The 14,810-nt window shown below is 42.8% G+C and overlaps 1 protein-coding gene across 1 annotated transcript; it reads right to left on the bottom strand.

Moving 5' to 3' along the window:
* Positions 1 to 2,587: 2,587 nt before the first annotated feature.
* LOC119661575 (pancreatic triacylglycerol lipase-like) lies at positions 2,588 to 14,810 on the bottom strand. Its single transcript, XM_038070974.1, has 2 exons — positions 14,504 to 14,810; positions 2,588 to 3,405 (listed from the first exon to the last, which is right to left on the bottom strand). The coding sequence occupies exons 1-2, from the start codon at positions 14,782 to 14,784 to the stop codon at positions 2,673 to 2,675; spliced, it is 1,014 nt and encodes a 337-aa protein (XP_037926902.1). The 5' UTR covers positions 14,785 to 14,810; the 3' UTR covers positions 2,588 to 2,672.

The following is a 14,810-nucleotide window of genomic DNA, read 5'->3' as shown; positions in this document are numbered from 1 at the left end:
GTATAGCCATCCGCGCCTGCAAATGGCCCTTGCCTAGTCGATTTAGTTAGTCTGAGACGCTCACAAACAAAAAACTGTTCCAAAAAAGCTAAAAAAAATTGCCGACATTAACCGTAATTACTGAGGCTGCACTGAATTGTGCCGTCGACATACGCTTGTACGCTTCTGTGCTAGCCCAGCGAACAAATGTGGTTGAGGTTATTTTAGACATTTCTTTCTAAATAAATGTTTTGGGTCTAATATTATGTCAAAATGGGAAGTGGGAATCGAGAGGTTAAAAGAAAAAGGAATATTTTGCATACAAATAAAAGAATCTTCCCGTCTTGTTGTCACATTCTGGTGCCCTTCTTCGTAATTTGAACGACCATCCGCTTCTTCCACTCATTAAGAAAGATCCCAGATTCCATTTGAACGAGTCTATAGCAAAGACGAACGAAGCAAGCCACAAATACTACAAAATGAGATCTACAAGGATGTTTTCTTGGATGTATGCTGCCGTTTCACATAATTGGTTGCGCATAGGGGCTCTGTAATCCTTTCCATTGGATGCCTTAGTGTACTCCTACTGTCCGTCTTGACCTCCAAATTGAATACGCTTTATCGTGCAATGCAGTCAGACTCCGTTATTCCGTATGTGAAACAGCGCAGCTGCAAGGCGAAGTATCTTGGCAGCTCTAGACATTCTCGAAGGAGCACAGCTTCGCAGTAGGCCTCCTAACCAGGACGAAATAGGAAACCGGAGATGTGCTACGATGTTCCGGCACAGTATTTTTTACGAACGTACCAAGGATGGACTGTTGATCGAACGAATATACACAGTATAACTGAATTAGTCTTCTGGAGTACACTAGTGTATTTCAAACAGAAGTAACGTCGATGCCAGAGGTCTGTTCATGGGTAGATATGACCCAAGCCTCAAGGATAAGATAGACATTCTGAACGGCAACCAAGCGGCTATTAAGACTTCGTACTTAGTGGCGACATCTTTTATTTGAGAGGGGGAGGGGCAGAGCAGAAATACGCTGGACAATTTGGGCAACATGCTCAAAGTCAGGGGAATAAGCACGCCGACGGGTTAGCCAGACCTCCGCCTCATGATATTGTCCGAAAAGCCACAATGCTAAGTCAAGGAGGATTTGGTCCTCCTGCAACAAAATCGGATCGCATCCACGGATATCCGGCTAGTTCGCAAACCAAATTCTTCATATGCTACTATATTAGGCCAGGGTGTTGAATTTGTTGAGTTCAGTTGTGTTGAAAGCAGCATTTCAGACAAACTAGAGATTTAACACACATTGAATTCATCGAGCAACGTCAAGTTCGGTGTCGTCTTCGACAGAAAAAACGCTATTTGGATATACGAATTGATCGACGCCTTCAATGTAGTTAATGCAAATGCAAATAGGAGGAGGGCGGCCTAATTGAAAAGCTTCTTTTTATTGCTAGCTGAAGTTTATCTCTGCTTGTCTTTTTTTCCAGATTCCATGACTCGGTGAGAGATATGATCAGCATAGCCGTTGGTGTTAGAGGAAAGATGATATTGTCACATTGAACCCTTCCTAGTGTCCACAAGCAAAGGTAGCATACATAACGCGAATTTGAATTAACGTACAATTATTGGAAAAAGTACCCGCGACAAGATGCAACCCTGGTTGATCCCGGTTTGGCTCCAAACTCCCGTCTTGTTGTCACATTCAGGTGCCCTTGTTCGTAATCTGAACGACCATCCGCTTCTTCCACTCATTTAGAAAGATCCCAGATTCCATTTGAACGAGTCTATAGCAAAGACAATCTCGCGTTTTTTTTGGAGGAGCCGTCCGTATTCGTATCCATCGTTAATGTCTCTCACACTACCCATCTTTAACGTCTCTAACACTAACATTGACAGTCAACCGGTATTTTGGAACATGGTCGCCAACTCCATTAGCACCAGAGATAAAAACATTTTTGATGACGATCGTTTGCTGATTTGCCGAAAGCAAACTGGTTTTGTAGCTGGTTCTGTGGACAAGCAGTGTGTCGTCGATGACAAGGTAGTTAGAATTGCACCAAGACCAGGCCGCCTCATCATATATCGCAACTAAATCACCCATGACAATCATAATATTACCTTTAGAAAGCCTAATGAATTGCGTCTAGTTTTTCATAGAAAGCATCCTTCTCCTCTGCTACTGAAATCTTCGTTGACTCATTGCACTGCGCGATAGTGATGCTCCTTAATCTGGACCACAATCTCATATTCAAGATCCTGTCAGAAACCGTATTCCTACCTCAAAAATTGGAATGAATTAAATTCATTATTATATCCTGCCTGAATGTGCATTACATTTCCTCTCAACGATAGTTTTACCACTGATAATCTGCAGAACACTTCTGGTATATAAATCCCGTTCGCTGAGATATCACTATTCAAAACAAACACAAACACGAGATTAATGCTAGTCCTCTTCTCGGATAAGCCTTTAAGATTAGGAAATAATTGAAAATGCTCTCTGGAGTTACTTACAAGTAATCTGAAAATAAAACTAGCCAGGAAATAATTTAATATTAATTAATAATTACGAATTAATATCATCTATTATTTTAATCTGCTAATTAAATTTGATTGGGGGTTTGAAATCACATTTAACATCTAACGGAAAATTGAAACACAATTCGATTCATTAAATGCATTAAAATGTTCCGAGAGCATAAGGCGGCTTAAAATTTATCGGCAAATAGTAAATACCACTCACTCCTCTGTCATAATTCGACCGTTCACCTCCCATGTATGCCACAGGTCCTGTTTTATTGCAATCGCGGAAAATTATATTATTAAATGCTGAACATTGCGCCGCATAGAAGTCAACCGAAGCCTCTATAGATTCACCAAAGTAGACATAAGCGCGAGCGTGACTGCAGAGTGTCGTCACACCAATGCAACCTGGCTGTAGTGTGCCATAATTGGGAAAAAAAGATGCATTTCCAATTGGCATGTTCGGACCCAGAATACCAATATCAGTGTTAATTGTTTCCACATATGACCCGTCCCCGATATTCAGGCGATCATTAGGACCAGCAGTATTGAAAGGTATACCTGCAGGATCTAATCCGAAAATCGTGTTGATCTTAGGAGTTTGAATAAGTTTCCCAGCGAAGCCAACAATATGTGCTCCCAAACTATGTCCGATCAAGTAGGTGTTGTTCACATCCAGCTTAGCATTAGCTGCGAGATACTGGATAAAAGATGCTAACTTCGATCCAGCTGTTCTAGTATGAGCTGCTGCCTGGATATAATTTAAATCTTTCGATCCCTCACTCCAGTCCAGCACGATGACATTGAAGTTACCAACCGCAAGGTAAGCATTTCGAAGTACTTTGTTCATGTCCGTATCGTTGCCACTGAACCACCCATTGCAAATTATTCTGCAAAAGTGAGAAAAATGCATTATTTTGTTAGATAATATAACACACAACTCCAATGTGAGAAGTAAAATGAGACATTTCTTACGAAATCCAGGAGAACCGGAAGAGATATATTCTTTACAAGCCCAACGAGATAGGGGGAAAGAAGTGATTCCTCCAGGCAGGAGATTTTAACTTCCATTTTAGGGTTATAAAAGGTTTAACCTTTTGTGTGAAATAAAATTGGCGGCTCCCCATGCAAGCAAAAGGACGGTGATATTTCTTTTTTTACAGAATGTGGCCATGCGCCCTCCACGAAGTAATTGGCACGGTTGAGCGGTCGCTACAGTACAAGCAGTATGCCCTTGCTGTCTTCTTGGATATAGAGGGAGCTTTTAACAACGGATAATCCAATCGGATCTGGGAGGCAACCACTTGATCAGAGCTGTGAACAGAGACACGCCCCAGGGTGGCGCAATTTCACCGGTGCTCTAGTTAATAGTGAAGGTGGTGGCGTATGCTGCCGACTTGGTGATATTAGTATCAGGGATGTTTCCATCCATTATAAGCGACATCATGGAAGGAGCTTTGCGAAAGGTGCGCCTGTGGGCCTCAAGATGCGGACTCAGCATAAACCCAACCAAAACGTAGCTGATGCTATTCACCACCTAGATAAGCATACCTGAATTCCATCTACCACGGCTGAATGAACAAAGATTGGTTCTTTCCTCTAATGTAAAGTATTTGGGTGTAATCGTGGATCGTAAGCTAAATTGGAGATTGAACATAGAACTTTAAGAACGTTAAGAAGGCCTGTATAGCCTTCTATGCCTACAAGAGAACCTTTGCAAAGAAAGAGGGTCTCCGGCCGAGGATGGTTCTCTGGATGTACACCGCTGTAATGCGTCCGATCCTAACGTACGGCTCTATTGTATGGTGGCAGGCTTTGAGAAAAAAATACAATGAAGGAAGCTTAATAGGAGTCAAAGAACCGCGTGTGCGGGTGCTACTGGGACTCTGCAGTCCTGCCCGGCAGATGCCCTCAATGTACTCCTGCATCTCCTCCCCCTAGACCTCCACATTAAATATGTTGCAGCGTGCAGTGCCGTCAGACTACGTGAGTCCGGATGCTGGGCAGCGAAGTCCCACGGCCACAGCAACATCCTAGGCGAAATACCTCGGGAAATCTGGGCACCCCCCACAGACTATGTCACACGCAAACTGAACTTCAAGGGAAACTTTGCTGTGGACCTTCCGACCAGGGCAAAGTGGAAGACCGGCGGCGTGTTGCAAGACTATGATATAGTATTCTTTACGGACGGATCAAAGATGGCCTATGGGGTTGGCGTGGGGATTTTCTCGAAAACACACGCTGTATCCAAGTCGTATGGTCTCCCAGGTTTCGCCAGTGTATTCCAGGTGGAATTACTGGCGATATTGGAAGTCTGTCAATGACTGGAGCGTGATTTGAGCCCCAAGCGTAACATAGCCATTCTGACCGACAGCCAAGCGGCCATCAAGGCCTTGTACTCAACGACGACATCTTCCCGGCTGGTGGGGCAGTGCAGAGATGCGCTTAACCGTCTGGGCGGCACGCTCAAGATCACTCTCCTCTGGGTTCCCGGGGGTAGAAACATAGAGGGGAATGTGCGAGCTGCCGGATTGGCCAGGCAAGGCTCTGCTATTGGTGGTCCTTGGGCGAAAACAGTCGGTGTTCTTCGGCGGCTGTCGGAGGCCGAGCCTTTTCGCACTACTTAGCAGCCGCGTGACTAAGATTGCGAAGGCTTACAAGCTGTGCCAAGTCAAGGAAAATTTGGCCCGCTTATAACATAGCCTGATCACGAGAGCTCCTCTGCCAGACGTGTACAAATGCATTCAAGATTACGGCGGTCTGTACGGGGCACTGGCCCATAGAAGACCATGCCGCTAGGCTCGGCATAGCCTACAACTCGCATTGCCGAAGCTGAGGAGAAGGAAGGGAAACCTTCATGCATTTTCTCTGCCATTGCCCAGCTTTGGCTAGAATCAGGGTGCGGACACTGGGTAAACCATTCTTTGGGGACCTCAGAGAGATTTATAGCTGTAGAGTGGGAGAGCTGCTTTCCTTCGTGAATGCTACGGGCTGGCTTTGAAGATCCGAGCCGGCTGGACTCTGCCTCCCTGCTCTCATAACAACAGTCACGGTCTTAGGAGTTTGCGGCATCAAAACGGCGCACCAAAGCGCTAATTTGGCTTGTCGGAGCGGGCACTGATACCTACCTACCTACCCGTGGCCATGTGGGGTATCAAACGATAGGGCTCAATTAATATTTTTTCGAAACCACAAAATGTAGGAGATAACATAGCGCATAACTCTGGAAAATTTGAAGGAAATGGGAGGTCGGAAAGAAATATTTCGGTTTAGTTTTTTAATCATTTATATATCAATGCCAATTGCTCCCGACAGACATATGTATGTATTTATATGTATATGTAATTGAAGCTTTGGGGTAGTTCCTAATTCAGAAGATATATTTGTTCATTGATATTATGTACGAATATCGTGTGGTTTGAAAAAAATATCATGGAATATTTTGTGTTCTTAGCCATATACGAATGGGAGAAGTGCATAGACAGTTTCTCACATAAGATGAATACAAAACCTTTACACCCGAAGCGCCAGCTTCCGGTATTCCGACTTGTTTCAAAATAATTTCTGTACACATACAAACTTACAGAAAGAGAAGAAAAACAAAGTAATTGTAAAATTGCTAATTTCGCATAGTTTCTTGTACTCATATTAAAATTTGAACAATTTTTTCTGAAGTACACCGCAGCATGTTTATTAGGGTAAGCAATTTTAGGTTAAGGAAAATTGTTGGTAATCAGTGGCAAAAGCCTTCACTTTCTTTCCTCTGGTATTCTAGTACTGAATTAGAGTACAGTCCGTATCTTGAAAAAAGACCTAAAGCAGTAAAGAAAAGCCTTTATCGGGGTATAAATTCAATTTCTATTAACTTCGTCTATGTTATCAGAATAGGATGTTTTAATAAATGAAAATACGTAGATGACCCGTGTTAGAAAAGCTTCGATCAATCTGCCTATGTTAATCCTGCCAAAATTCCAAATAAATACCACACGATACTGAAGCGTTCTTCTACCTAGAAATTAATGATACCAGCAGTGAGTTGAGATATTCTGGATCCACCTTACAAGTTATCAAGAGTTTGTACAACTCTCTTACTTCCTCAGCATAATATGCCTTGAAACCGTTCGGCCAAGGAGGAAGACATCCGATGCCATGCATACCTTGAGTTTGTTGAGCAACAGATCAGGCTGGAGTTATCAGATAAGGGTTTATTATCCTTCAAGTGCACTAAAATATCTCAGCGTTGAGAATTTTTAGTTAATCTATTTGGACTTTTGCTCCTAGCTGATAACTATTAAGAAGTCTAGTACAATGTTTTATCCTAAACAACCCAGACTGCCAGTATGCCACGTTGCCACTACCAAAAATCTGCCACTCTGAATTTCGAGTTGCATCTTCTAGAACCCAAAGCAACCCAGGGTGAAAATTGCCGCAGGGATTTGTATCGCAAATGGAAGTCGGATAAAGAAGAGACTCGATAAAGTTATAAAAGTCAAATTAGATTCCCAAGTAATCAACTTTAGACGGATGTCAAACGTATCGTAAGCCAAGTAGAATTTCCGATTGAGAGAGTTGAAAAGTTCGTGGAGTACAAGTAAGCTCGCAAACACAACAAACCTGGACTACACAAGAATGTTGGGAAGGATGAGAGGGAGCATCTTTTGGAACTATAGAAAAGCAGTTTAGACAGCTCCATACGCGATAAAGGATGAGATTGTTCAGGCCGGCACTCAAATTAAGACTATCAGTCTACCGAAAAGAAGCAGTAAAAGACAGCACGAACTAATTTTGACAAATAAAATGGCAATAGACTAAGGATCGAAATCAAAATTACAACAACAATTTTTAGAAAATAACTATTAATTTTCAACTATAAGCATTTCAAATTTAATTCAGATTCAAAGGCGCTGAATAGCGCCAATGCTATTTGACGTCGCAAGTGAAGCCGACGAACGACAATAGACCAACGGATTGCCTCGTTTGCACTCTCCCTACTGCATCCTCTCCGTAGTTTTAGGGTTCTTTAAATCCCTGTTAAACTGACATTTCTCATATAAATTGGGAAAGATAAAACAAGCCCCAAACCGGAAGGTGCGCGCTTCAAGTACGTAAGTTTTTGTTGATTTCTTATGTAAAATATTTGGACACATAATTGTTCCATTTATATATACATAGCTCGTAGTATATATACGTTGAATATACCCGATATTCAATTCGGTGTGGTACTGGAATCTCCCAGAGAGTAGTCATTTTGCACAAAAGATGCAGCTTTTCTATTGAACTTCGTGTCAACGGTTTCTCGGTTTCTGAAAAAAGTGCGTATGACAGGCAGACAGAGACTTACAATGCCATTTCCCATACTAGAGCTGTATAGAACAATATCAAGCTCACATCCCTAGCCTCCAACCTTAGCCACAAGCAGACTTTACAAACCCAAGGATGTCATCTCAAGACTCATACCGATTGACATACTGGGAGAGAAGATGACGAACATATATCAATAACGTCAAAACCATCAATCCTTTTTCGCAGGCGAAGAATGCAAAGAATGAGAGATCTATAAATAAAGTGCAAGATCGTTGAGAAATCTCGGGAAAGAGTCGGTGGACTCATAGGCTCATCCCTGCCATCAAGGACTGGTTGGAGAGACGGCACGGTAAAATAAGTTGTAGCCTTAGCCACGGGGAACGGGGGATATCGCCAGGACCTGTACCGGTTCAAACTAGACACCTCCCCTGATTGTTCAAACTGCAATGGAGAGAACCCGGAGCTCATATTATTTCACCGGCCGAGATTCGTAGAAGAACCTTGAGGCAACTCTAGGGAAGTTGCCAGTACCTGAAAACTTGGTGCGCAGAATGCCAGCATGTCAAGAGGATTGGGGTGTAATTAACACGATGATCGGATCCATCCGGAGTAAACTGCGGAAGGCAGAGGAGAAAAAGCGCGATTACGGGCGATAGATTTCCACATCTACCGAAAAAGCACTTTGGCTTCGAAGCTCATCCCCCGATCAATTATCTTTTCAGCATTTTATTGAATACCATCCCAAAACCTTCCACTGTTTTTTTCTCATCCGAATCTCCAAAAACCAGACACCCTTGTAGTATCATTTCTACTTCACGTCATGCAAATTATCTTCGTTTGAAACAAAACCTTCTTAAATCCTTAACTATGACAGGGAAACACACTTTTCTCAAAAATAGCCTTTCCAAACGGAATTAAGTAGACATACCAAAACTGTCAAATCCCGCGCACCAACTGAGTGACATAAATTTGTGTGGAATTTACAGGATGTAAAAATTAACCTAAAAACTTCAAAATACATGCCATTCCGATATCTCTCCCTCGATGTTAACCTACCCTGTCATGCTCAGGGGGCTTCGTAAGGAAGATTCTCCAAGAAACCAAAGATTACACCTGAAGCTACCCCAAACCAAACTGTGACTACTGTGCCGAGGGCGGAATGCTCACAGAAGTTAGGATGTGGTCGTGACTGTGAACTCTAGGTACCAGCTAACACCTAGTTTCAACTAGCCTTGTCTCAGCAAAAGGAGGCTCTGCAAAGATCGGCTTATATTCCACGGTAACACAAAGGCCATGGCAACCAATTGTGAAAAAATTCAAAGCCCAAAACACAAAACAAAACATAAGCACTTCGATCATGACGATTCAACCTCCAGGCGAGTGCCAACTGTGAGCTCACCGATGAAAAACCTGAGTACAGACGCAAATTGTCCATTTATTCAAGTAGAAACCAACCCAATTGGGACGGACGAACTGAAACAGTCCCTTTCTGTCAGCATTCGTTACCCCAGCTCCAGTCGGACCACCTGCTGAGAATAAAGTCTGGCATACGAGTAAGCATCTGTCTTCGGGCAGCAAACAGCCTCCGGGCAAACCGCCTTCGGGCAAAAGGATGCATTTGAGCAAAAAGCCTTCGAGCAAACCGCCTCCGAGCAAAAAAAAACACCGGGCATCTGCGGCTAAGAGCAAACCAAAGCAGCAGCGACCATCTGGCGATCCCAATTCTTCAGTTCAAATGGCTATAAAGCCGGCTCTGCCAGCAACGGTCATTTGCAGCCAAGGCCATCGATACCGATTGATGGGTCTTTTATAACGATATTAATCCATTCAGCTACGATACCGAGCAGCGCAAACAGCTTAGAGGAAAACTCATCCTAGCTGTAAAGACTGCATCCTCGCAAATGATTACATAATGCTTTGAGCTTTGGGACCACTTAGTGTCCATAATAACCTCAACACCTTTATATGGATGCGGTTAGGCAGCAAAACAGGAGAAAATGCCTTTCCTTTCCTCCCTATCGGCACTCTTGAATTGGATATTAAGGAGGTTCGGGAACAAACGGGCTTCCTGCTCTACTGCGGGCTTGGGACCGTCAGATTACAAGCGTCGGTACCGAAAACCATCGAAGGGACATGCAGCCCACGGCATATTCGTCTGAATGGTAGATGAGGTGTCACATCTCTCAAATAAATATCCAGCATTGTAAAGTAACGATTCCACTCATCAGTCTTCGGATCAATATCCGCAACACACACATATATTGCATACAAGAACCATGGTTTGCTGGTGAGAAAATTATGGGCTTAAACTTCCGAGATGCTGACTTATTGAATGCCAATGGAAGTGATAGACCCCGTTCTTGCATTGTGGTTTCAAAAGACCTCCATTCTAGCTTGGTGAACGACTTATGTAGCTGATGGCTGCACAGCCACGATCAAATTGACCATAAAAAGTCAACAGGGAGATAAAGAGATTCTATGGTGCTCTGTTCATTTCCTTTATGACGTAGATGAAGTTCCCAGTGGGACATTCATCAGACTTAACCAATATTCCAAAAGTAAAGTAAAGTAGACATGGAAATAATAGCAGCATGTGATACCATATATGTTGAGGAAGTTTCAACATCAACACGAGAGGATCGAGTCTACTGGAGTATCTGCTAGGAACCGTATTGCAGATCCTCAGTTTGGGTAATGAACCCACTTTCTCCAAAGTGGTCAGGCAAGAGGTTATCGTCATCACTGACATTGCAATTCTTGTCGAAGAGTGAAGAGTACACACTACCGGATTACAAACGCATTGATTTCGTATTGGGCATGGATCCACCTCCACCCTCTCTATTTCGAATCCACGTAAGAAAGACCGGGCAACGTGCAAAACAGACCTGAGCGCCCGAGTTATGATCCCTGGGAGAGGCATCAACTCCAATGCTAGAATTGAGAAAACAACCCAGATGATCACAACTAGCATGAGAGAAGCTTTCAAAGAGAACTATTCACTCAAGATGTTCAAGAAAGGTAAAATGTTATGGTGGAACTCGGCTGGTGCTGGAAGGGTGCTCCTCAACCGTGCTCTAAAATCTGATTCAGCCACTGACTGGAATCAGTGCAAAGATGCAAATCTTTAAAAAAGAGCATAAGATCGGTTTCCGGGTAGCTGAGTGGTTAAAGCACAAGGCTGTCGTACTGAAGGTCGCGGTTCAAATCTCCCTGGAGACAGGGGGATTTGTATCATGATTTAACGTCGGATACCAGTCGACTCAGCTGTGAATGAGTACCTGAGTCAAATCAGGGTAATAATCTCGGGCGAGCGCAGTGCTGACCATATTGTCTCCTACGGTGTACTGTAGTGTACCGTTACAGTCTTGAATGAATTGTTCTAACACACTTGAAGGCCCTGATCTAATATGGATGCTGCGCCAACGATTATTATTTCCGTGTTATCACAATCTCGGCAGATGCCGGATTTTACCTAATACTAGCACTAAGTGCCAAGCATTTAGGCTCGGACGATCCTACCTACTTAAAAACTAAAGGGGCACTGGTGGTGGTGGCCGGTGGTGGTATTATTATTATTATTATAAGATCGGCTAAACGATCATCATAGAGACGCTTTTGTGAAGAGACCAACTCCCTTGAGGCAACCTAAAAGCTGAAGTGGATCCTTGTCAAAGAGCATAGCCAGCAGCTGGATTATCTAAGTTTACAGAGCAGGAGGTACACAGAAAGCAGTGAATAAATGGCAAACCCTTTGTTTGAAGTCCCAGGCAGCATCCAAAATCCTATCTCAGGGCCGACAATTGCATGGAGTCTTCAACCGAAAAGTTCGACTCGAGCATGCAAAGTTCAACTCTAGCATGGAACGAGGAAAATAGGCATTTAACTTGTTTCATAGATACAACTCTGCACCGACCGATCAGTTTTACTCCCTTTTTGCTAAAAGGACTTGCAAGAATAGTAAATTGGTTCATAAGGGATGCACACATCCCTAGATGGCGACCTCCCTCTTGACAATATGCCTACCAGAAAGGCAAATCCACGGAGGCAGTATTGCGTGAGTTAACAGGAAAAATTGAGAAGGCGATGGCTAAGAAAGAATACGCCTTAGGTGTTCATGGACATCGAAGGCGCTATTAATTATGTCTCACTTCCGGCGATTTGTAACGCTGCAAGGGTGCAAGGAATCGATCCGCTGTTAGTCAGTTGAATCCTTCACATGCTAGAGAAAGATCCACATGTTGATCGGACAGAATTCTATTGAGACATGATGTCTCAGAGTTGCCCACAGGGAGCAGTTCTCTCCGTCTGTTATGACTTCTACCTATGGACACCTTCCATGGCTCTTAAAGGACACAAAGGTCTTCGCACAAGTATTTGGGGACGCTCAAGCCGCAATAATTATCGACAAGTTTGTGGACATAGTATGTAACCGCCTGAATGGACTCAAGGTGAGCGCTACGAAGACTGGACTAATAATGTTCACTAGGAGCGTCAGGTGGGGAAGCTGTACGCTAGCTTTGCAGAGGTGGATATCCAGCTGGTACAAACAGTCAAATATCTAGCAGTGCCTCTCGACTCCAAGTTAACGTGAATGCACTATATTCGGGAACAATATCAGAAATCCTGCAGACTGGTCTGTACACCTGGAATAGATACGACCTGGGGATTTTCCCCACAATGGAGTCATTGGATGTATACATTCATAATAAAACCCACTTTGAAGTATGCATGCATCGCCTAGTGACCGAAACTGAACTTTGCTAACAGCAGATTCAGAGGCTCAGTTGCCTAAGTATTACTGGAGCAATGAGTAGTGCGCCGATCGCGCACTCGAAAGCTATCCTAACTCCACCCCCATTCACCCCAATTCCTTGGCAAATATCAGGTGTCTCTGATGCCGCCAATTATATGGTTTCCAGATTCGTCTTTAAAAAAATATACTCCGTCGTATTCACCAAAAAAGAAGAACCGTCGATAAATGGTAGTCTTTCGGGATTAGAGACTTAATGATTTTCACCGATGGGTCAGCCATGAATTCGATTATTTAACTGGTTCGACATCTCGGAAAAATGACGACCATATTCCAGGCGGGGCTATATGCCATTTCATTGACAGCAGAAGAATGTTTGCGACAAAAATAGAGGGGTCGCACTATTCGAATCTATTGGGACAGTTGGGCAGTAAACCATACGAGAACCTCTGTGCTAATACATGGCTCACTGATTAGACTGGTGACGTAGCAAAATAAGTGTTCGTTGGCTAGCTTATACGCGATTGTCTGAGACAACTTTGTGTCAGCTAAAGTAAATGAGGTGTATTGCTGCTGTATTTCCTTAAATCTTAACTTGATGAATTGGAGAAAATTATTTAACAACCAGCTCTTCTTTGTCCAAGTGCAGACTAGACAATACTGTAGCTAGAAAAGGAACCTATAAAAAACCTTCAGAGTTTAAAATGTGAAAAACCAGCAAGACCGATGGATGAGCACACTTTTGAAGAGCAGTGGTGACATCAAGTATCAGCAGTAAGAGAGTTTTTTACAGAATAAAATGTGACTTCCCCACTAAGTTGCGGAAAGTGATTCGAAATTTTGGAGGATCAATTTTGATGCTGGGGAGTGCGCAATTCATGTACGTAATAGCACCTTTGTCTGTGATGTTGAAAAAATGCGGGCACCTTTTCAGTGTAAGTGTAACTCCTAAAGAATTCTTTATTTCGACCAGCCCTTTTCTGAAGAAATTTCACTCTGCATCACGTTACCCTGGAATCGAATCCTGGTTGTCTTGGACGTTTATGTTCATATTCGTGTTTTCCCGCCGCTGTAAGCTTACCAATTGCACAGCATTACGTGTGATGATAATGAAACTAAAACACAGTCTTATTGAAGTCTGAGGGCATGCCCTATATCTCACAAACCAGTGAACAGAAGGAATGCAAACCGAGTTCCGATCATAGCTGGATAATCGATTGTTAGCTCTGAAAAGGCACAACATCCCCAATATTTCATAAAGACGCTGGCGTAAGTAATATAATCAATGAAGTCGCATTACTATAAAATCACTAAGGTATTAATATTGCTTTAAGTTGTTTTGTAGAATTGAGAATGTTTCATCCAAATCTGCACTACGAGAAGCAATACCGAAGCATAATTTGACATCCATATATGTATGTTCTATCCTTTTGGAACACATTGCAGGTATCGAATAGTAGTTTTCCTAAAAGAGCTCTGCCGAAAAGATCTACCTTCTTTGGTATTTCAGTTCACGAGTTTTCCGACTCCATGCGGCTCCCAATGCACAATATAGAATTCAAATTCAGTTTTGTGCATAATGTGGAGGATTGACGTGTCCAAACGTAACCACCCCCAATACGCTTTCCACATTCCCGAGACTGGCTAGCAAAGAGGAGTGCATGCGCGTGATGACAAAACCCAGCAATGGAGCTGTCCTTGGGTACGGGGGATCTTCACGATCAAATTTCGCCCCTTCTATTGTTTCTGGGATGCTCTCATCGCTGACAATAGGCAACCCGGCCATTCCGGTTATCTTCCATATTTAGGCTCATTACACTTCACATGAAATTTAGAGATGTTCTTTCGGTACACTCCTTAATTACATAAACTTCGTGATATTAACTTTAAAATTTTCTAATAGCAATGAATAAAATTAATAACAAAAGATCTACCTTGTTGGAAATTGTGCATTGAAGTTTGAATTTCGAATAGAGCTAATGTTACCATCAACCAGTTGTTGGGATATTGTTGGATTTAAATTGGTAAACAAGTTAAAATAAACATTAAAATCGGTTAGTCTGGCCAAATTTGCTTGTGCTGACACTTCATCTGCCGACATTGGTATCAACGCACCCTTTTTATCAGGGATCATAACGACCTTCGCCGTTCTAAGATTTTGACCGTCTGAACACAGAAATCTTAAGACAAACACAATCATGACTATAGGTTTCATTTTCCTTTTCAGATTAGAATAGAATA

This window comes from Hermetia illucens, chromosome 1, assembly GCF_905115235.1.
Source record: "Hermetia illucens chromosome 1, iHerIll2.2.curated.20191125, whole genome shotgun sequence".
Classification (NCBI taxonomy): Eukaryota; Metazoa; Arthropoda; class Insecta; order Diptera; family Stratiomyidae; genus Hermetia; species Hermetia illucens.
The sequence above is the reverse complement of the archived record's forward strand: the minus strand, read 5'-3'. Positions and strand labels throughout refer to the sequence as shown.